This window comes from Somniosus microcephalus, chromosome 3 (assembly GCF_052327205.1).
Source record: "Somniosus microcephalus isolate GS21.2 chromosome 3, FLI_Smic_1.0, whole genome shotgun sequence".
Lineage (NCBI taxonomy): Eukaryota > Metazoa > Chordata > Chondrichthyes > Squaliformes > Somniosidae > Somniosus > Somniosus microcephalus.
This window is the reverse complement of record NC_140989.1, coordinates 319,625,110-319,647,646: the sequence shown is the minus strand read 5'-3', so window position 1 is coordinate 319,647,646 and position 22,537 is coordinate 319,625,110. Positions and strand designations below refer to the sequence as shown.

The following is a 22,537-nucleotide window of genomic DNA, read 5'->3' as shown; positions in this document are numbered from 1 at the left end:
GAGAGATGGTGCAGGAGGGAGGGCTTCAGATTCCTGGGACCTGTACAGGTCAACAGAGCCGGTACCAATATCCTCGCAGGGAGGTTTGCTAGTGCTGTTGGGGAGGGTTTAAACTAAGTTGGCAGGGGAATGGGCACCAGGGTGTAGCATTAGAAAGGAGAAACAAAGGGCACAAAGGACTGAGAAAGACAGATAGCACTAAAGTAATAAATAGTAAGGTATTAGGTTGGGCCAGACTAGGAGAGAACACAGGATGGTCTAAGATAGGTTTACAGTATTTGTATGTTTACAGTGTGTATGTATGTGAACGCACGAAGCATAGTAAACAAGGTTGGTGAGCTGCAGGCGCAAATAGCCACATGGGAATGTGATGTCGTGGCAATAATGGAGACCTGGCTCAAAAAAGGGCAGGATTGGGTATTAAATATTCCTGGATATAAGGTGGGAAGGAAAGATAGGAGGTGGTGTGGCAGTATTGGTTAAGGAAAATGTTACAGTGCTGGAGAGAGAGGATGTCCTGGAGGGGTCAAGGACAGAATCGATATGGCTAGAGTTAAGAAATAAGAGAGGTGCCATTACACTACTAGATGTATTTTATAGGCCACCAACTAGTGGGAAAAATATGGAGGAGCAAATTTGCAGAGAAATTAGAGAGAGATGCAAGACCTATAGAGTAGTGATAATGGGGGACTTCAACTATCCTAATATAGACTGGGATAGTAATAATGTAAAGAGCAACAAGGGGAAAGAATTTCTGAAATAACAACAGAAAATGCTGGAAAAACTCAGCAAGTCAGGCAACATCCGTGGAGAGAAATTTGAGTTGACGTTTCGGGTTTGACCCTTCTTCAAAACTGGAGAGAAAAGGAACTAGATCGAAGGCAGGGCTGCGATCGGATTCTTTTGTCCGATCGCAGCCCTGCCTTCGATCTAGTTCCTTTTCTCTCCAGTTTTGAAGAAGGGTCAAACCCGAAACGTCAACTCAAATTTCTCTCCACGGATGTTGCCTGACTTGCTGAGTTTTTCCAGCATTTTCTGTTGTTATTTCGGATTTCCAACATCTGCAGTATTTTGCTATCGAAAGAATTTCTGAAGTGTGTTCAGGAGAACTTTCTTGATCAGTATGTTTCTGGCCCAACGAAGAAGGTGGCATTGCTGGATCTGGTTCTGAGGAATGAGGTAGGTCAAGTGGAGCAAGTGTCAGTCGGTGAACATTTAGGGAACAGTGATCATAGTATCATAAGGTTTAGATTAGCTATGGAAAAGGACAGGGAGCAATCTAGAGTAAAAATACTTAGTTGGAGGAAGGCCAATTTCGGTGTGATGAGAACGGATCTGGCCCAGGTAAATTGGAATCAAAGATTGGCAGGCAAAACTGTAATGGAACAATTGGCTGCCTTTAAAAAGGAAATAGTTCAGGTAGTCAAGGTACATTCCCACTAGGGGGAAAGGTAGGGCAACTGAAGTCAGAGCTCCCTGGATGATGAAAGAGATAGAGAGTAAGATGAAGCAGAAAAAGAGCGCGTATGACAGATGTCAGGTCAAGAATACATCTGAGAATCAGGCTAAATATAGAAAGTTCAGAGAAGTGAAAAAGAAGAGGGGCAAAGAGAAGATATGAGAATAGAATGGCAGCTAACATAAAAGGTAATCCAAAAGTCTTCTATAGGCATATAAATAGTAAATGGGTAGTAAGAGGAGGGGTGGGGCCGATTTGGGACCAAAATGGAGACCTACGCATGGAGGCAGAAGGTATGGCTGAGGTGCTAAATGAATACTTTGCATCTGTCTTCACCAAGGAAGAAGATGCTGCCATAGACATTGTGAAGGAGATGGTAGAGAAGATACTGGATGGGATAAAAATTGATAAAGAGGAGGTACTAGAAAGGCTGGCTGTACTTAAAGTAGATAAGTCACCGGGACCAGATGGGATGCATCCTAGGACGCTGAGGGAAGTGAAGGAAGAAATCGCAGAGGTACTGGCCATAATCTTCCAATCCTCCTTAGAAACAGGGGTGGTGCCAGAGGACTGGAGAATTGCAAATGTTACACCCTTGTTCAAAAAAGGGTATAAAGATAAACCCAGCAACTACAGGCCAGTCAGTTTAACCTCGGTAGTGGGGAAGCTTTTAGAAACAATAATCAGGGACAAAATTAACAGTCACTTGGACAAGTGTGGATTAATTATGGAAAGCCAGCACGGATTTGTTAAAGGCAAATTGTGTTTAACCAATTTCATCGAGTTTTTTGATGAGGCAACAGAGAGGGCTGATGAGGGCAATACGGTTGACGTGGTGTACATGGATTTCCAAAAGGCGTTCGACAAAATGCTACATAATAGGCTTGCCAGCAAAGTTGACGCCCATGGAATAAAAGGGACAGTGGCAGCATGGATACGAAATTGGCTAAGTGACAGGAAACAGAGAGTAGTGAACGGTTGCTTTTCAGACTGGAGGAAGGTACACAGTGGTGTTCCCAAGGGGTCGGTTCTAGGACCACTGCTTTTCTTGATATATATTAATGACTTGGATGTGGGTGTACAGGGCACAATTTCAAAATTTGCAGATGACACAAAACTTGGAAGTACAGGTAGACTACCTTTTATCCGAACTTCCGAAAACCGAAACCCTCTAAAAACCGAAGGTTTTTTCGTTCAGCGTAAGTCGTGCGCACGACATGACCAGAGTGGCACACGACTTACGCTGAGCAGAGGGTCAGCGTAAGTCGTGCGCACAACCCCGACCCCCGCCGACGACCCCCCGCGCCGACCCCGACTCCCGCCGACCCCCCCGCGGACCCCGACCCCCGCGGACCCCGACTCCCGCCGACCCCCACCGCCGACCCCGACTCCCGCCGACGCCCCCGCGGACCCCCCCGCCGACACCGACGACCCCCCCCGCGGACCCTGACCCCCGCCGACCCACCCCCGACAAATTTCCCAGTCTTATAAAATACCTTCCGAAATCCGAAATTTTCCGAAAACCGAAACACGGCTGGTCCCGAGGTTTTCGGATAAAGGATAGTCTACCTAGTGAACAGTGAGGAGGATAGTAATAGACTTCAAGAAGACAGACAGGCTGGTGAAATGGGCGGACACGTGGCAGAAAAGTGCAAAGTGATATGTTTTGGTAGGAAGAATGAAGAGAGGCAATATAAACTAAAGAGAAAGCAGTTAAAAAGTTTACACGATCATGGGCTTCATGAATAGAGGTATAGAGTACAAAAGCATGGAAATTATGATGAACCTGTATAAAACACTGGTTCAGTCTCAACTGGGGTATTGTGTCCAATTCTGGGTACTGCACTTTAGCAAGGATGTGAAGGCCTTAGAGGGTGCAGAAAAGATTTACGAGAATGATTCCAGGGATGAGGGACTTCAGTTATGTGGATAGACTGGAGAAGCTGGAGTTCTTCTCCTTAGAGCAGAGAAGATTGAGAGGAGATTTGACAGAGGTGTTCAAAATCATGAGGGGTCTGGACAGAGTAGATAGAGAGAAACTGTTCCCATTGGCAGAAGGGCCAATAACCAGAGGACACAGATTTAAGGTGATTGGCAGAAGAACCAAAGGCGACATGAGGAAAAACATTTTTACTCAGCGAGTGGTTAGGATCTGGAATGCACTGCCTGAAAAGGTGGTGGAGGCAGACTCAATCATGGCTTTCAAAAGGGAGTTGGATAAGTACCTGAAGGAAAAAAATTTGCAGGGCTGCGGGGAAAGGGCGGGTGAGTGAGACTAGCTCTTGCAGAAAGCCGGCACGGGCTCGACGGGCCGAATGGCCTTCTTCCGTGCTATAACCATTCTATGATTCTATAGTGGTGAAATTCCTTGGCAGGCCTTCCAATACCTTGTATAACTGCTAATGTGAGGCCAGCAGTTTTCATTTCATGGCTATGCCCACAAAGTTCATATCTCTGTCCTCCTCAGCAGAGCTGGGAGGACCTCGCTCTCCTGAGCTGTCCCTGCCACCAGCAGCTGCTGCTGCTGCTCACTGGTGCTTCATGTTTCACCATGTGCTGACCCCTCTGCCTCACAATCTAACCCATGTAGCATGCCAATTGTGATGAAATATGTCATTCGTCAGACTCTGTAGTTAACTACACATATTGTATTGCCTGCTCCAGTGCTTTACCTTGTATTGTGTATAGTGGACCGCCCCCTTGTGTGTCGGCTCCGCCCATACCTGGCCCTACTTAAGACAAGCCCAGGCTTGTCTTGCAGCAGAACAGCAGCATGCTAAGTGAAGCCACAGGCATCTTTTCTTTGCTAATAAAATTGATGCGCCTCAATGACTTCAAGACTCAAAGTTAACTGAATAAAACAAGGCTTTTATTAGCAAAGAAAAGATGCCTGTGGCTTCACCTAGCATGCTGCTGTTCTGCTGCAAGACAAGCCTGGGCTTGTCTTAAATAGGGTCAGGTATGGGCGGAGCCGACACACAAGGGGGCGGTCCACTATACACAATACAAGGTAAAGCACTGGAGCAGGCAATACAATATGTGTAGTTAACTACAGAGTCTGATGAATGACATATTTCATCACATTGAAACTTTAACGATGGATCAACTTTTGAAACCGGAACGCTTGGATTTGGACCCGCATGCTTCGGACACTGGTTCCAGTGCTTGGAATTCTTTATGGCCAACTCCGAAGCCGTCACAGCCTCTAAAGCCACCGGAGATGTGAAACTCGGGATCCTGCAGAATCGGGTAAGCCACCGGGTTTTTCCACTCATCCAAGACGCCGCCACCTACCTGGATGCCTGCAACATTCTAAAGGCCCACTATCAGCGGCCTACCAACGAGGTATACGCCAGGCACCTGCTTGCTACCTGCACACAGCGACCCGGAGAGTCGCTAGAGGACTTTCTAGTCATCCTAAAAGTGCTTGGCAAAGACTGCAAATGCAAAGACGTGAAAGCCACGGTATACACAGACGAGCTTATTCGGGATGCCTTTATCACAGGCCTTAGCTCTAATTACATCCGGCAGAGACTGCTAGAGAAAACGGGCCTAGATCTGACACAGGCTGTGGACACAGCGCGATCGCTGGATGTGGCTCAGAAGAACTCTGACTCCTACTCGTCAGGCCGCGCAGCCCACGCCGCCTCTGCTTCCCCGCCCGGTAGCCCAACACCGTCAGGGCCCTGCTCTCCCCCCAGAAGCCCTACGACCGCCGCGACGCATCGGGGCCCCAAATGCTACTTCTGCGGGCAGCCGAAGCACACCAGGAACCTGTGCCCGGCGAAAGGCACCACCTGCTGTAAGTGCGGTAAGAAGGGGCACTTTGGGAAGGTGTGCAGAGGGAACCCCGCAGGCAAAACCGCCACCGCCGTGTGCGCGCCGTGGGAGCGGCCATCTTGGACGCCATCTTGTCCGACCTCGTGGGGTCCGCCATCTCGCGAGCAGACATCGTGGACGCCATCTTACCCGGCCTCGTGTGGCCCACCATCTTGTCCCGATCAGGGCCCTACAGTGGCGTCGATCACAGTGGACCAGTCCAGACTGCACCCACTATCCAAATCGATGGTGGACATCGAGGTAAACGGGTGCAAGGTTAAATGTTTAATTGACAGCGGGAGCACGGAGAGCTTCATTCACCCTGATCTGGTACAACGACTCTCTCTAACTATAGTCCCTACTCAGGGCAGGATCTCTATGGCCGACAAAACCCAGATATCGACTATTGCGGGTTACTGCGCGGTACGATTGTCCGTTAAAGGCACTGTATATAATAATTTTAAACTGTTAATTATGAAGGATTTATGTGTGAGCGTGATCTTGGGCCTGGATTTTCAGTGCCACCACCAAAGCATCACGCTCAATTTCGGTGGGACCCAGCCGCCCCTCACAGTGTGCGGTCTGGCTACCCTGAAGGTAAAGCCGCCTTCGCTATTCGCGAACCTTACCCCTAACTGCCGGCCAATAGCGACCAAAAGCAGGAGGTACAGCTGGGAGGACAGGCGGTTTATCGCGACCGAGGTAGACAGGCTCCTGAAGGAGCGCATTATTGAACGCAGCAACAGCCCGTGGCGCGCCCAAGTGGTGGTGGTGAGGGGTAGCGAGAAGAAGCGGATGGTGATTGACTATAGTCAAACAGTCAACATCTATACCCAACTAGATGCCTACCCGCTACCCCGCATATCCGAGATGGTGAACCAAATCGCCCAATACCGGGTGTTCTCCACCATCGACCTCAAGTCAGCGTACCACCAGCTCCCTATCAGACCAGAGGACCGTTCGTACACTGCCTTCGAGGCAAACGGACGCCTCTACCAGTTCCTCAGAGTCCCCTTTGGGGTGACAAATGGGGTCTCGGTCTTTCAGAGGGAGATGGACCGCATGGTCGATGACCACCACTTGCAGGCAACCTTCCCCTATCTCGACAACGTCACCATCTGCGGCCACAACCAACAGGACCACGACTCAAACCTCGCGAGGTTTCTGAAAACCGCACAAAAACTCAACCTCACCTACAACGAGGACAAGTGCGTTTTCAACACCACGCGCCTCTGCATACTAGGCAGCGTGGTGGAGAATGGGGAAATCGGACCAGACCCCGACCGATTGCGCCCCCTACGGGAGCTGCCCCTGCCTAACACTCCCAAAGCCCTGAAAAGGTGCCTGGGGTTATTCTCGTATTATGCCCAATGGGTCCCCAACTACTCCGATAAAGCCCGCCCCCTCTTGAAAGCACCCTCTTTCCCGCTCTCTGCTGAGGCCCATGCTGCCTTCAAAAGCATTAAGCAGGATATTGAGCGGGCCATGCTACAGGCAGTGGACGAGAACACTCCCTTTCAAGTGGAAAGTGATGCATCTGACTTTGCCTTGGCGGCCACCCTCAACTAGGCGGGGCGGCCCGTAGCCTTCTTCTCGAGGACCTCCAGGGGCCCGAGATCAGACACTCCTCCGTGGAAAAGGAGGCCCAAGCCATCGTGGAGGCAGTGCGCCACTGGCGGCACTACCTAGCCGGCAAACGCTTCACCTTACTTACCGACCAGCGGTCGGTAGCGTTTATGTTCAATAATAAACAGAGGGGGAAGATTAAAAATGATAAGATTCTTAAGTGGCGGATCGAGCTCGCCACCTTCGAGTACGACATCATATACCGGCCGGGGGCCCTTAACGAATCCCCCGACGCCCTCTCACGAGGGATGTGTGCCAACGCCACCGGGGATCGGCTACAGACCCTCCACAACGACCTCTGCCACCCAGGGGTCACACGGCTGTTCCACTTCATAAAGTCCCGCAACTTACCCTACTCGATTGAGGAAGTTCGGTCTCTGACCAGGAACTGCCGCACTTGCGCTGAGTGCAAGCCTCGGTTCTACCGCCCTGATAGAGCCCACCTAATCAAAGCTACACGGCCCTTTGAGTGGCTTAGCTTAGATTTCAAGGGCCCCCTCCCATCCGTCGACCGCAATGTCTACTTCCTGAACATTGTGGACGAATACTCCCGTTTCCCATTCGCCTTCCCCTGCCCAGACATGACCAGCGCCACGGTCATTAAGTGCCTCAACAGCCTGTTCTGCCTGTTCGGTATGCCAAGCTATATCCACACGGATAGGGGGGCGTCCTTCATGAGTGAAGAGCTACGCCAGTACATGCTGTCCAAGGGGATTGCCACGAGCCGTACCACCAGCTACAACCCCCGGGGTAACGGTCAGGTGGAGCGAGAGAACAGGACAGTATGGAGGGCAGTCACCCTAACTCTAAGGACCAAGGGCCTCCCTATCTCCTGCTGGCAGGAAGTCCTCCCAGATGTGCTCCACTCAATACGGTCACTATTGTGTACCGCCACTAATGCCACGCCTCATGAGCTAATGTTTGTGTTTCCCCGGAAATCCACCTCAGGCGTATCCATACCGTCATGGCTCTCCACCCGAGGTCTGGTACTTTTGCGGAAGCATGTGAGGGGCCACAAGACGGACCCTCTCGTGGAGCCAGTGCACCTGCTCCACGCCAACCCACAATATGCGTATGTCCGGCACGCCGACGGACGGGAGGACACTGTGTCCATAAAAGACCTCGCCCCAGCCGGTAACAACAGCAACGACGACAACAACTACAACAACAACAACCACAACACCACAACAACTATTACCCACCCACTCCACCCACTATTCTTTCATCACCCCCAGAAGAACACCAGCCAACGGTACCCCCACCACCTACTCCTTCAACAACCCCGGTGGCGCCCCCGGCAGAGACCCAGGAGACCACCCGGGACACCCAGCCGGCACCCGCGGCACCGCAACCGTTACGTCGGTCACAGAGGACTATCACACCCCCGGATAGACTAAATCTGTAGAAGGGGTGAATGTGATGAAATATGTCATTCATCAGACTCTGTAGTTAACTACACATATTGTATTGCCTGCTCCGGTGCTTTACCTTGTATTGTGTATAGTGGACCGCCCCTTGTGTGTCGGCTCCGCCCATACCTGACCCTACTTAAGACAAGCCCAGGCTTGTCTTGCAGCAGAACAGCAGCATGCTAGGTGAAGCCACAGGCATCTTTTCTTTGCTAATAAAAGCCTTGTTTTATTCAGTTAACTTTGAGTCTTGAAGTCATTGAGGCGCATCACCAATGTCTGAGCTGGTGCCTGGGAGTAATGGAATGGCTGACGGTGCATCCTCAGGAGAGTGTCCTCCTCCGAGGCATCTTCTGCAGTAACCTTTTGCTGTCTAAGACCTAAATGAAAGAGAAAAGAGTTAGAATAGCAGATAGAAACTGGACATTTGCAGGTGACGGTCTTGAGAATGCAGCTTAAAGCTGTAAAGCTTGCTGCATATTTGCCGAGTGAATGTAAGGATACAAGGAATATACAGACACACTACTCAGATAAGGCGCCAGCTCTCCATCCCCGATACTCATGGCTCTGCCTGGGTCACTGATCTCCAGGGCTTGATCTGCTTGGGTGAGAGCAATGACGTTGGCGACTCCACCCCCAGTTTGGTACTCTCACTGGCATTACGCCTTGCCTTGTCCTGCAGAAAGAGAGGGAAAGTTAGTGACTGGATGCTGAAAACGTAGGTGGAGATGTGTTGGGCATATTATATGTGCCGAGAACTTGGAAAGAGGCAAAGTGGAATGAGGATGGGGATGTGATGAATGTAAAGCCTAATGTGTGGAATGTGAAGTGAGGAAGGAGTACTGGGAGTAGTTGTTGCTTGTGCAAGTGGTAGGATGTGAGAAGAGAATGCTGTTCATTTGTGGTGTGAAGAGAGAAAAGGAAGAGGTGAGTGTGCTTGGGATAGGAAAGGGAGGCATTGCAGTGTACCCTTGTGATTGTACGCTGAAGGGTGTGAGGGAGGGGAGGGAACTGTTGAGAGTGGTGGGGAAGAGGATGAAAGGTGCTCGAGAAAGGTGGCGAGGTGAAGAGCTGTACTCACCCTTGCTGTTCTTGAGGTCACGGAGCCTCTTTCTACATGAAGCCAGGTCCTGGGGTGATGGTGCTGGCGCTGACTGTGTCGTCACCTCTGTCCAGACCTGCTGAACAGTGGCCCTGTAGTGGCTCCTGTAGCTGCCAGGGAACAGTACTTCCCCTCCTTACCCGGACTTTCTCCACTTGGAACTCCAGGGAGGCGTCAGAAAAGTGGGGGGGGGGGGGGGGGGGCGGCCTTCGTCTCATTTCCAATGTAAAAATTTCTTCCACAGCTGGTCAAGAAACAAATCAAAGCAGGGAATGCATCCTCGCTTTAAGAGATGCATCCCTGCTACAAATAGGCATCAGAGTCGCACCAAAATTACGTGCGTCATGTGGGCAGGCTGATTCCCAATGCGATCAGGAGGGCAACCAGTCAGTTAAATGGAAATGAGGTCCAGGCATTAAAATCGCCCGGGCCTCCCAACGACAATATCACAGGGCTTCCTATGCAGCCGATTCGCACCCAGAGTTAAAATCAGTCCTCATCAAACAAACAAGGTTCAAATCACAGCAACTAAGCATTTCTGCTATAGCTCCCCTAGGAGAGTTGAAACATCCTGGATCGATTTTAACTTCTAGCGACTATAGGGGTGGGGCAAGTGCAAAACACACTCGCAAGCCCAAAGTTCAGTCCCAGGGTATTTTAACTCCCAGACCTCATCTGCATACTGCTAATCAGCATCCCACCTAAAAGAGGCAGAAAGTGTCAGCTGGCCTGTGGGTTTGTCCATACGTTCGGGCTGCCGCCACCAAAGGAAAGTTTACCGGCAAGAAGTGGCGGGGAAGGGGTTTTGGGAGAGTCTCGAAGGTGATGGGGTGGGGGAGTCTGGGGCAGGAAAGGCCGCGACTTTTCTTGTGGGGCTCGGATGAGCACTAGTGCTCCTTCTGGTTCCACAAAGAAAGGATTTGTACTTACCTCAGGGGGCCTTTTACTCCTTCCAACAGCTTCTGATACGCCTTTATCTAATGGGAAAGCCACGGCAACTGCCCTGCTCAGGCCTGAGTTAAAGTCACAGCCTGATTAAAATGGAGTGGTTATTGACAACGCGTCCGATCTGCATCATCAATGACGTCAAGATGACAGGTCGTGCATCGCAATAGTGAAATCCACCGAGCACAGGAACAGAAACAGGCCATTTGGCCCATCAGGGCTATGCTAGTGTTCATGCTCCACACAAGCCTCCTCATCTAACCCCATCAACATAGCCTTCTATTCCTCCCTCCCTCACTCATGTGTTTATCTAGCTTCCCCTGAAAGGCATCTATGCTATTCAGCTCAACTACTCCGTGGTAGTGAGTTCCACATTCTCACCACACGCTGGGTAAAGAAGCTTCTCTTGAATTCCCTATTGTATTTATAGTTATTAGTGTTAGTGGTTAGTTATTGGTGATAATGGTTCAGATCAGTGGTTAGGGGTTAATAATCGGTGGTTAGGGGTTAATAATTGGTGGTTAGGGATTAATAATTGGTGGTTAGGGGTTACTGATCAGTGGTTAATGATCAGTAGTTAGGGGTTAATGATCAGTGGTGCTTCTTTTGTTCGCACTAATCAACTTTTTTTTACCTTTTTGATTAAACAAATTGACTGTAAATCAATAAAACTTTAAATAAAACTTAACAAATCAAATTAAAATTGTGTTGGCCGGGGTGATGATGCACTCCAGTCCCACGGTGGCCACAGGTCGCGGAAGTTCAGATCAGTGGTTAGGGGTTAATGATTAGTGGTTAGGGGTTAATGATCAGTGGTTAGGGGTTAATGATTAGTGGTTAGTGATCGGGATCCGTGGTTCGGGGTTAATGGTCAGTGGTTAGTGATTAGGATCAGTGGTTAGTGATTATGATCAGTGTTTAGGAGTTAATGGTGTGGAGATGCCGGTGTTGGACTGGGGTGGACAAATGTAAGAAGTCACAAAACACCAGGTTATAGTCCAACAGTTTTATTTGAAATCACAAGCTTTCGGAGCGCTGCTCCTTCGTCAGGTGAAGTGGAGAGATGCATAAAGACACAGCTTATATAGTCAGAGAATAATGCCAGATGATTGCAGGTAATCTTTCTAACTGCCATTTATCACACCTCGGCAGAGAGATAATCACAGCAATCAAAGGTGTGAATGGTGTCCAAACAGGTCAGTCAGGAAAACATTACATCAAAGAACAAAGAGGTGGGGTCACAAGGGGTCAAATGTTGCAGATGCTGGGGTCTGTATGAAAAACAAAAAACAGACAAAAAAACATTTTTTTTTGCTGGAAATCACAGCAGGTCCGGCTGCATCTGTGTAGAGAGAACAAGCCAACGACGACTCAAGTCTGGATGACCCTACGTCAGGTGGGGTTACATGTAGCGTGACATGAACCCAAGATCCCGGTTGAGGCCGTCCTCATGAGTGCGGAACTTGGCTATCAGTTTCTGCTCTACGATTTTGTGTTGTTGTGTGTCTCAAAGGCCGCCTTGGAGAATGCTTACCCAAAGATCGGAGGTTGAATGTCCTTGACTGCTGAAGTGTTCCCCGACTGGTAGGGAACACTCCTGCCTGGCGATTGTTGCGCGGTGTCCGTTCATCCGTTGTCGCAGTGTCTGCATGGTCTCGCCGATGTACCATGCTCCGGGGCATCCTTTCCTGCAACGTATGAGGTAGACAACGTTGGCCGAGTCACATGAGTATGTACCATGTACCTGGTGGGTGGTGTCCTCACGTGTGATGATGGTATCTGTGTTGATGATCTGGCATGTCTTGCAGAGGTTGCCGTGGCAGGGTTGTGTGGTGTCGTGGTCGCTGTTCTCCTGAAAGCTGGGTAATTTGTTGTGAACAATGGTCTGTTTGAGGTTAGGCGGTTGTTTGAAGGCGAGTAGTGGAGGCGTGGGGATGGCCTTAGCGAGGTGTTCGTCGTCATCGATGACATGTTGAAGGCTGCGAAGAACATGGCGTAGTTTCTCCGCTCCGGGGAAGTACTGGACGACGAAGGGTACTCTGTTGGTTGTGTCCCGTGTTTGTCTTCTGAGGAGGTCTATGCGATTTTTTGCTGTGGCCCGTCGGAACTGTCAATCAACGAGTCGAGCGTCATATCCCGTTCTTACGAGGGCGTCTTTCAGCGTCTGTAGGTGTCCATCACGTTCCTCCTCGTCTGAGCAGATCCCGTGTATTCGTAGGGCTTGTCCATAGGGGATTGCTTCTTTAACGTGGTTAGGGTGGAAGCTGGAGAAGTGGAGCATCCTGGGCTTGCGGTAGAGTGAAGTGCTGAGGTGTCCGTCTTTGATGGAGATTCGTGTGTCCAAGAATAAAACTGATTCTGAGGAGTAGTCCATGGCGAATTTGATGGTGGGATGGAACTTGTTGATGTTATCGTGTAGTCTTTTCAGTGATTCTTCGCCATGGGTCCATAGGAAGAAAATGTCGTCTATGTATCTGGTGTATAGCGTTGGTTGGAGGTCCTGTGCAGCGAAGAAGTCTTGCTCGAACTTGTGCATGAAGATGTTGGCGTATTGGGGTGCGAATTTGGTCCCCATGGCTGTTCCGTGTGTTTGGGTAAAGAACTGGTTGTCGAAGGTGAAGACATTGAGGTCATGGATGAAGCGGATGAGTTGTAGGATGGCGTCTGGAGATTGGCTGTTGTTGGTGTTGAGTACTGAGGCTGTCGCAGCGATGCCGTCATCGTGGGGGATACTGGTGTAGAGTGCCGAGACGTCCATCGTGAGTGTTCCTGGTTCAAATGGTCCGTGGGTGCTGAGTTTCTGTAAGAAGTCTGTAGTGTCACGACAGAAGCTGGGGGTTCCCTGTACGATGGGTTTCAAGATGCCCTCGACGTATCCAGAGAGGTTCTCACACAGGGTTCCGTTGCCTGATACGATAGGACGTCCGGGTGTGTTGGCTTTGTGTATCTTTGGGAGGCAGTAGAAGTCTCCCATGCGGGGAGTACGTGGGATGAGAGCGCGTAGGATGCTTTGAAGGTCTGGATTGAAGGTCTTGATCAGTCTGTTGAGTTGGCGGGTGTGTTCTTTGGTCTGATCTGCGGGTAACTGTCTGTAGTGTTCCTGGTTGTCCAGTTGTCAGTATGCTTCTTTGATGTAATGTTTTCCTGACTGACCTGTTTGGACACCATTCACACCTTTGATTGCTGTGATTATCTCTCTGCCGAGGTGTGATAAATGGCAGTTAGAAAGATTACCTGTAATCATCTGGCATTATTCTCTGACTATATAAGCTGTGTCTTTATGCATCTCTCCACTTCACCTGACGAAGGAGCAGCGCTCCAAAAGCTTGTGATTTCAAATAAAACTGTTGGACTATAACCTGGTGTTTTGTGACTTCTTATAGGAGTTAATGGTTAGTGATTAGGATCCGTGGTTAGGGGTTAATGATCGGTGGTCCTCTTTTGGTGAAACCATAAATTTAGACAGATAAAAACTGTAAATAAACCATTAAAACTGTAAATAAACCAATAAAACTGTAATAAATCAATAAAACTTCAAATAAACCTTAATAATCAAATTAAAATTTGGTTCTCCAGCCCAATTATGCACTCCAGTCCCCGCGGCGCCCACCGGTCACGAAACTGATCTAGCGCGCCGGCGGACACCGCGTGCTCCAGCTCTAGGGCCACCCGGGATGATCGGTGGTTAGGGGTTAATGATCAATGGTTAGGGGTTAATGATCAGTGGTTAGGGGTTAATGATCAATGATTCGTGGTTGGGGCGAGCGGTTAGAGTTAGAAACCGTTTAATTTTGTCACGAATGGTCAATAGCAGAAACCGTTCTTGATAACGTCAATGTCACCGAACTTCGTATCATATTTCTTTTTTTTAAACCGTGTCCTTTTTTTCGTCTTATACAGAAACGCCGCTCTCTATAATTTGAGCCGAGAGGCTGACCGCTACTTGCCGTTATCACCAAACCGCCTGGCCCCGCCTCGCTCCTGCACTGGAAACCGTTAACCGCGCGAGCGCCGCGTGGCCCCAGCCCGCGCCTGCGCAGCCGGGCCAGCCCCAGCCCCAGCCTGCGCAGCCGCCCCGGGGCCAGCCCCAGACCTGGCGGTTTGAAAGTGCGCGCGTCAAACATTTGATTTATCTTCCGTGCCATTATCATCTCAACAATAAAAAAAATAGTTTCCACCTTCTTCCCTTAGCATAAAAATATATTTAAAAAAAATTAAATCATTCTCAGCCGACCAACGACGGTCGATGACGTACTTTCAGGAAGCAGCACGTTGATCGCGCGTGAGTGGGCAGAGGAAGGTTGTGGGTTGTGTTGAGGGGCGAGTCTGCTGGTTGGAAAAAAAAGCAGCTTCTTGCTGCTGCTGCTGTTTAAAATAGCAGGGTGTGCAACTGCAACAGTAAAAGTAATAGAAATTGGAGGAACAGGAAATACACAGTAGCTTGGTCAGCATCGGTAAACAGGTATTTTCGGGCATTTGGAGTATGCAGTTGGTCATTTGTCTTACGATTTGGGAGATTGATGCATTTTGTTCCGATTAAGTACAGTGTTAACATTTGCTGCACTCTTGAATCAATATGCGAGTAGGTGCATTCTCTTTAACTTGGCTATGTGTTACAGTATTGTTTTATTCGTGACGTTTCAGGATTGGATTTAAAGGAAACTATTCATTCAAATGTGTATAAGTTGTTGGATCTCACGCACACGTAAAGTGCTTAAGTGGAAATCAAGATATGGTTAAATGGCTGAAGTGATGTTAACATGAGACAATAGGAGGCATAATGCTGCATTTGTGCAACACTTTTTAATGTAGAAAATGCCCCAAAGAGTTCAGAGTGTAGTCAGACCAAAAAAAATTGTTGTACTGAGTTATTCATTCTTTGATCAAATTCGGATAATACTAGAAATATTGCCCTTTACTGCAGTGTAGGCCCAACTAGAATGCATTTTTTTCTTTCCGTTTCCCCCATTCCCTGTTTCCATTCAATGCAACAATTTTATCATACCCAGCAGTGTAATCTGATAGTTAATCTCATTGTGAAAGTTATTTTTTTGTCAATGGTTTTTAAACTTCTGTGTGGGGGTCCTCTAAATATTCAGTGATTCCCTGTCCTTTTTTTCAAAGGATGCTGTCAGCTACCCAAAATAGTAGTTGTAGAAAGCGACTTATTAGTGTACAACAAAAGTAATGAGCTAGTAAATGAACAAATTCAGCAAAAATTCTGAAATCTACTGACCTTTTGAGACCTCTCCCTCCCCGGATGCGGTTTGAAATCCTATAGATGAGAACTCGAAAGTTAGCGATTTCTTGTATTAAAAGTTGTATATTTCAATTTTGAAGGGGCAACATGCAAAAGATTTTAATCCTGTTTTTAAGGCCAAAGCAAATCTCCAGAAACTTCTGCAAGGTAACAAGTAGAAATGTGCTTTTGCTATTAATGCTGGTATTCTGCACAAGTATATTTGTATAAATTGTATGACTTGTGAAGGCCTTAAAGCCAATTATGTTACATTTTTGTGGCTAAAGCCTTTGCCAACACTAGGAGGTGCCTTGAGACGAGTGACAGACTAGTAAATGTTCCACTTTCTCTTTCCTTTTCAGTTCTTTTTCTCAGTTTCCTGCCTATAATTCTATTTTCTCCTTTTTATATCTCTTTTAAAGTATTAATTCTAACTTTCTTTCCTCCTGAAGGAACCAGATGAGGTTCTGTTCCGCAGGTGCTAACTCCTTTCCTGTACCCCTCAAACTTAAATAGCAGCTATTCAACCATCGAGAGCATCTTGGTCAAGCCTTATCTTGTCCACACATGCACTTTCCAATGAGGTTCACCGCATAGCAATCACTGGGAACCCAGGTTGATTGATTTAACCTCCCCCCTAACCCAGTTTTTTTCCCCCGACTTCGATATCAATATGTCAACTTAAAAATTAAAAAAAAAGTTAAGATAACATAAGAAATAGGAGCAGGCGTAGATCATTTGGCCCCTCGAGCCTGCTCCGCCATTCAATATGATCATGGCTGATCTGATCTTGGCCTCAATGCCACTTTCCTGCCCACTCCCCATAACCCTTGACTCCCCTGTAGCTCAAATATATGTCTATCTCAGCCTTGCATATATTCAGTGGCTCAGCCTCCAGAGCTCTCCAAAGATTCACGACCCTCAGAGAAGAAATTCCTCCTCATGTCAGTTTTAAATGGGCGACCCCTTCGCCTGGAACTGTGCACTTTAGTTCTAGATTCCCCCACGAGGGGCAACATCCTCCCTGCATCTACCCTGTCGAGCCCCTTCAGAATCTTATGTTTCAATAAGATCACCGCTCATTCTTCTAAACTCCAATGAGTATAGGCCCAACCTGCTCAACCTTTTCTTCATAAGTCAACCCCTTCATCTCAGGAATTAACCTAGTGAACCTTCTTTGAACTGCCTCCAATACAAGTATATCCCTCCTTAAATAAGGAGACCAAAACTGCATGCAGTACTCCAGATTCTCAACGTGATATTCAAAAAAAGTGTAAGTAGCACTGATTTATGAAGTTCAAAGGTTTGTATAATTAGTGTTTATGTCTTGGAGCTTTTAGAAATGTTTATTTTTGTTTAGGTTAAAATGGCCACTTCCAATTATGTTGTGCTCAATACTGGACAGAAGATGCCCCTCATTGGATTGGGGACATGGAAAAGTGCACCTGGCGAGGTAACCTGACCACATTTACACAGACAACTTGATTGACTTTCTTTTGAGCAGCATCAGTTGTTTTTCGAATGAATTGTTAACACTGATTTGTATGGTTGTGTAGCTGTCCCAATCTGGTAGCATACATGTATTTTTTTTTTCCCCTGCTATTTTTCTCCCCAACTTCCTCCCATCTCCTTTCCTAATGGTATTGATTCCTTGCTGGGACAAGGGCCATGCATTTGTGGGACTAAGCTGGTGCTGGTGAGCCTTCAGGATAAATAAATGTTGGCAGGCTCATTCGTGGTAGTGTGTAACAGCTGAGACTGATCCTACCCTCGCCTGAGACTACACAAGCCCGCTTCCAGCAAGTCTCATTTTATAGTGAGTGGAAACCATTTTTTTTCCTCTGCCATATGTTGTGTGCTTTAATGACACGCTCACTCTCCTGTCTTGCGGGCTCTCGTGCCTGTCTTGTTACATTCCCCTTAAACAGGCCTCATATTTCCCATGACCAGAAACTGTCCCCTCATCTATTTCTGTCCTACAGAGATCTTGTACCTTGAGGATTCACAGCAATTGTAGGTCACCAGTGCCCTCTGCAGAGCTGCTTTGCTTCAAACTATTTTGAAAGACAGAAATATCTAGACACCACTCTCTAGTTCTTTTCAGGCTCCAAATAAGTTTATTTGCACTGATCTTTAACATGTAAATCACATACAGAACAAAGACTTGCATGATAGCTGCACTAAACTTGCTGGCCTTTTGAAGCTATACTCTAGTGAATGTCAAATGTCTCCATGTCTTCAATATACAGGAAACTTTCTGGTATCTGGCACTGACGGGACCGAGCTGGTGCCGTCCCATCAAAACTGCCGTAGAAACCAGCGCTAATGTTAAAACATACGGAGCTTCTGAGCTCTGTGTGAAGCAACAAACCCTTAGCAACAGCTTCAAAACAGTCGGTGTAGCTTGCAAGCATCTCTGTAGCTAAGCAACAGCTTCAGCTAGACCTTGCAGAGCCACGACTGCAGAAAAAAAGCAACGAAAAGAAGAAAAAAAACTTATCTGAACCGACTCCTGAATTTTGCCAGTGGATAGAGCTTTCTGGACATTTAACCTCCGGATAAACGAAAGTTTCCTGTATCTCTCATTCCCCTTCCTTGTGATTCAATCTCTCCTCTCCCACAGTTCCCAACAGAGACTTTTAAGTGTCATATTTTGTCATTATTTATAGAATTCACCATGTATTTAATGCAGCCAGAAAGTGCAGATCTTGTACTAGTTCACTGCTTAATTGTCACTTGGTATTCAGTTCCAAATTGAATGATGATACAGCATGGCATTGGTTGTATTTTTGAAATGATCTTCCTGGTTCACGTTCGCACATCAAATCAGTGAGAATGCCAGGAACAAATCATTTTCCAGTAGCTAGACAAAGCACATTGTCAAGGCCCTAATGCCACATTGGCCGAGGTCAGCTGACAGTCAGCACAGACTGGTGACGGAACATGAGACCTTCCAAGACACTGTAGCTCACCTACTCACTCAGTAAATTTGCTTAGCTGTCGAGGGAGCTTATGCTGCGGGCAGCGAAAGAGTGCTTATCTAGAGTTTGGTAAGTGCGAGTTTGAGTTGTGGCATAAGATTAATTAATTAGATTATTAAGATGTTAAGCAATTTAAGTTAAGGGAAAATTTATTGTTTAAAAAGTCAAACAGCAGGGGTTAATTGGGCAGGAAGAAAAACCGTTACACTTCTGGTTTTTTACCGATTTTTTAATTCATTGAATAGGGGACATTGACTGGCTGCTGAAAGTTTAAAAGGCCAGTGCGAGCACGGGCAGCGAAAGAGAGCTTATCTAGAGTTTGGTAAGTGAGAGAGTTCAGGCAAGGGGGAGTGAGGGGCTGTTTTTGTCTTTTTAAAATCTTTATAAGTTGGTAAGTTCTTTTAAATAAAGGTGTGATCTTCACCTAAAATGGGGCAGAGGGTCTTCTTAAATAAATTTAATTAATTACATAGAATGGGAGAGCAGCTGATGTGTTACTACTGTGAAATGTGGTAGCTGGTGGACACCATTGATGCTCACGGTGATTATATTTGCGATAAGTGTTTGCTGCTAGTGGAACTCCGGCTCCGTGTTGATGAGCTTGAGACCAAGCTTCAGACACTGCGACACATCAGGGAGGGGGAGTGTTACCTGGACTCTGTTTCAGGAGGTAGTCACACCAATTAGATTAATTCATTCAAATGTAGTCCGTGGTCAGGGACAGGATGGTGTGCCTAGAAGTGAGGCAGGTAAGGGGATCCAGGAGGTAGTGTTGGAGGAGCCGCAGCCCTTGCTCTTGTCCAACAGGTTTGAGGCTCTTACTCCCTGTGAGGATGGGAACGGGGACTGCGGGGAGGATGAGCAACCTGGCCACAGCACCGTGGAGCGGGGGGCCATTCAAGTGGGGGGAGTTAAAAGAAATGTTGTAGTGATAGGGGATAGTATCGTTAGGGAGCTAGATAGGGTTCTTTGCAGCCGAGAGCGAGAGTCCTGAAGGCTGTGTTGCCTGCCCGGTGCCAGGGTTAAGGACATCTCTGGGCTGGAGAGAAACTTGGAGGGGGAGGATCCAGTTGTCGTGGTCCATGTTGGTACCAACGACATAGATAGGACAAGGAAAGAGGTTCTGCTGAGGGAGTTTGAGCAGTTAGGGGCCAAATTAAAAAGCAGAACCACAAGGGTAATAATCTCTGGATTACTACTTGAGCCATGTGCAAATTTGGCTAGGATAAATAAAATTAAAGAGTTAAATGCGTGGCTCAGAGACTGGTGTGGGAGAAATGGGTTTTGCTTCTTGAGACACTGACATCAGTACTGGGACAGGAGAGAGCTGTTCTGTTGGGATGGACTTCACTTGGCCAGTGCTGGGACTAGAATCCTGGTGAATTGAATAACTAGGGCTGTAGAGAGGGCTTTAAACTAATTAGTTGGGGAGGTTTTAAGAAAGCGAAAAATAAAAATGACAGCGGAGGAAGAGCAAGGTAGCAGTGGGGGAATTAAAAACCAGAGCATGTCAGGAAGGGACAGAATGTATGATCAAGGTAAAGTAGTAAAAGGGGTAAAAACAGGAATAAATTGTCAGAAAACATATTTGAAAGTTCTTTATCTGAATGCACGCAGCATTCGTAACAAAATAGACGAGTTGACGGTACAAATAACTACACATGGTTATCATCTGGTGGCCATTACGGAAACATGGCTGCAAGATGATCATGACTGGGAACTAAACATCCAGGGGTATTTGACAATTAGGAAGGTCAGACAGGAAGGAAAGGGAGGTGGGGTTGCTATGTTAATCAAGGATGGAATCACTGCAATAGTCAGAAATGATATTGGGTCAAAGGATCAGGATAGTGAAACAGTTTGGGTGGAGATAAGGAATAATAAGGGGAAAAGTCACTAGTGTGCGTAGTCTATAGGCCTCCTAACAATTGCAACTCTGTTGGTCGGAGTATAAATCAAGAAATAGTTGGTGCTTGTAATAAGGGAACAGCTATAATCATGGATTTTAACTTTCATATTGACTGGACTAATCAAATTGGGCATGGCAGCCTTGAGGAAGAGTTCATAGAGTGTATTAGCGAAGGGTTCTTTGAGCAGTATGTAACTGAACCAACCAGGGGGCAGGCAATCTTAGATCTGGTCCTGTGTAATGAGACAGGATTAATAAAAAATGTCCTAGTAAAGGATCCCCTTGGAATGAGTGACCATAATATGGTTGAATTCCAAATTCGGTTTGAGGGGGAGAGTTGGATCTCAAACCAGCGTATTGAGCTTAAATAAAGGAGACTATGAAGGTATGAGAGTAGAATTGACTGAAGTGGACTGGGAAAACAGATTAAAGTGTAAGACGGTACAAGAGCAGTGGTCTACATTCAAGGAGATATTTCACATCTTTCAAGAAAAATATATTCCACTGAGGAAAAAGGGGAGTAAAAGAAAAGACAGCCATCCGTGGCTTAGTAAAGTAATAAAGGATAGTATCTGACTGAAAACAAGGGCATATAAAGTAGCCAAATCTAGTGGGAGGATAGAAGATTGGGAAGCATTTAAAAGCTAGCAAAGAATAACTAAAAGATGAATTAAGAAAGGGAAGATAGATTATGAAAGTAAACTAGCAAAAAAATATAAAAACAGATAGCAAGAGTTTCTACAGCTATATACTGTAAAAAGAAAAAGGGTGGCTAAAGTGAACGTTGGTCCCTTAGAGGATGAGACCGGGAAACTAGTGGGGAACATGGAGATGGCAAAGATGCTGAACAAATATTTTGTATCAGTCTTTACAGTAGAGGACACTAAAAATATCCCAAAACTGGACAAACGGGGCAAGGGGTGGGGGGGGGGGGAGCTAAACACGATTAAAATCACTAAGGAGGTAGTACTCAGTAAAATAATGGGACTTAAGGCAGATAAATCCCCCGGACCTGATGGCCTACATCCTAGGGTCTTGAGAGAAGTAGCGGTAGGGATTGTGGATGCATTGGTGATTATTTTCCAAAACTCCCTGGACTCGGGAAAGGTCCTGGCAGATTGGAAAACTGCTAATGTAACACCCTTATTTAAGAAGTGAAGTAGACAAAAAGCTGGAAACTATAGACCAGTTAGCCTAACATCTGTGGTTGGTAAAATGTTGGAGTCCATTATTAAGGAAACAGTAACAGAGCATTTGGATAAACATAATTTAATAGGACAGAGTCAGCATGGTTTTATGAAAGGGAAGTCATGTTTGACAAATTTGCTTGAATTCTTTGAGGACGTAACATACAGGGTGGAGGTAGTGTATTTGGACTTCCAAAAGGCATTTGACAAGGTGCCACACAAGATTACTGATCAAGATTAAAAAATCACAGGATTGGGGGTAATATACTGGCATGGGTGGAAGATTGTTTTCTGTTAGATAACCAAAGAGTTGGGATAAATGGTTCGTTCTCGGGCTGGCAATCAGTAACAAGTGGTGTTCCGCAGGGGTCAGTGCTGGGACCCCAACTCTTTACAATCTATATTAATGATTTGGAGGAAGGGACCGAGTGCAACATATCCAAGTTTGCTGACGATACAAAGATAGGAGGGAAAGCAGTGAGTGAGGAGGACATAAAAAACCTGCAAAAGGACATAGACAGGCTAAGTGAGTGGGCAGAGATTTGGCAGATGGAATATAATATTGGAAAGTGAGGTTATGCACTTTGGCAGAAAAAATCAAAGAGCAAGTTATTATCTAAATGGAGAGAAACTGCAAAGTGCTACAGTACAAAGGGATCTGGGGGTCCTGGTGCATGAAACACAAAGTTAGTATGCAGGTGCAGCAGGTGATCAGGAAGGCCAATGGAACCTTGGCTTTTATTGCAAGGGGGATGGAGTATAAAAACAGGGAAGTCTTGCTGCAGTTATACATGGTATTGGTGAGGCCACACCTGGAATACTGCGTGCAGTTTTGGTTTCCATATTTAAGAAAAGATATAC

At 46.9% G+C, this 22,537-nt stretch overlaps 2 protein-coding genes across 6 annotated transcripts in view; one reads left to right on the top strand and one right to left on the bottom strand.

The window, feature by feature from the left end:
• The window catches only part of LOC147122184 (peroxiredoxin-1-like), a 57,250-nt gene extending 42,835 nt beyond the window's left edge, over nt 1-14,415 (bottom strand). Inside the window, exon 1 of the mRNA XM_085983044.1 lies at nt 14,308-14,415. The gene's annotated coding sequence lies outside the window, so the exon portion shown is untranslated. The remainder of the gene's footprint in view (nt 1-14,307) is intronic.
• Nucleotides 14,416-14,519: 104 nt separating this feature from the next.
• Nucleotides 14,520-22,537, top strand: part of akr1a1b (aldo-keto reductase family 1, member A1b (aldehyde reductase)) — a 32,219-nt gene continuing 24,201 nt past the window's right edge. The window contains exons 1-3 of one of the 5 annotated variants that reach the window (XM_085983039.1): nt 14,653-14,822; nt 15,701-15,767; nt 16,960-17,052. In XM_085983039.1, coding sequence (XP_085839165.1) covers nt 15,708-15,767; nt 16,960-17,052 — 153 coding nt within the window. In that variant the 5' untranslated portion in view covers nt 14,653-14,822; nt 15,701-15,707. The other 4 variants (XM_085983042.1, XM_085983041.1, XM_085983040.1 and 1 more) reach the window with 4 other exon arrangements.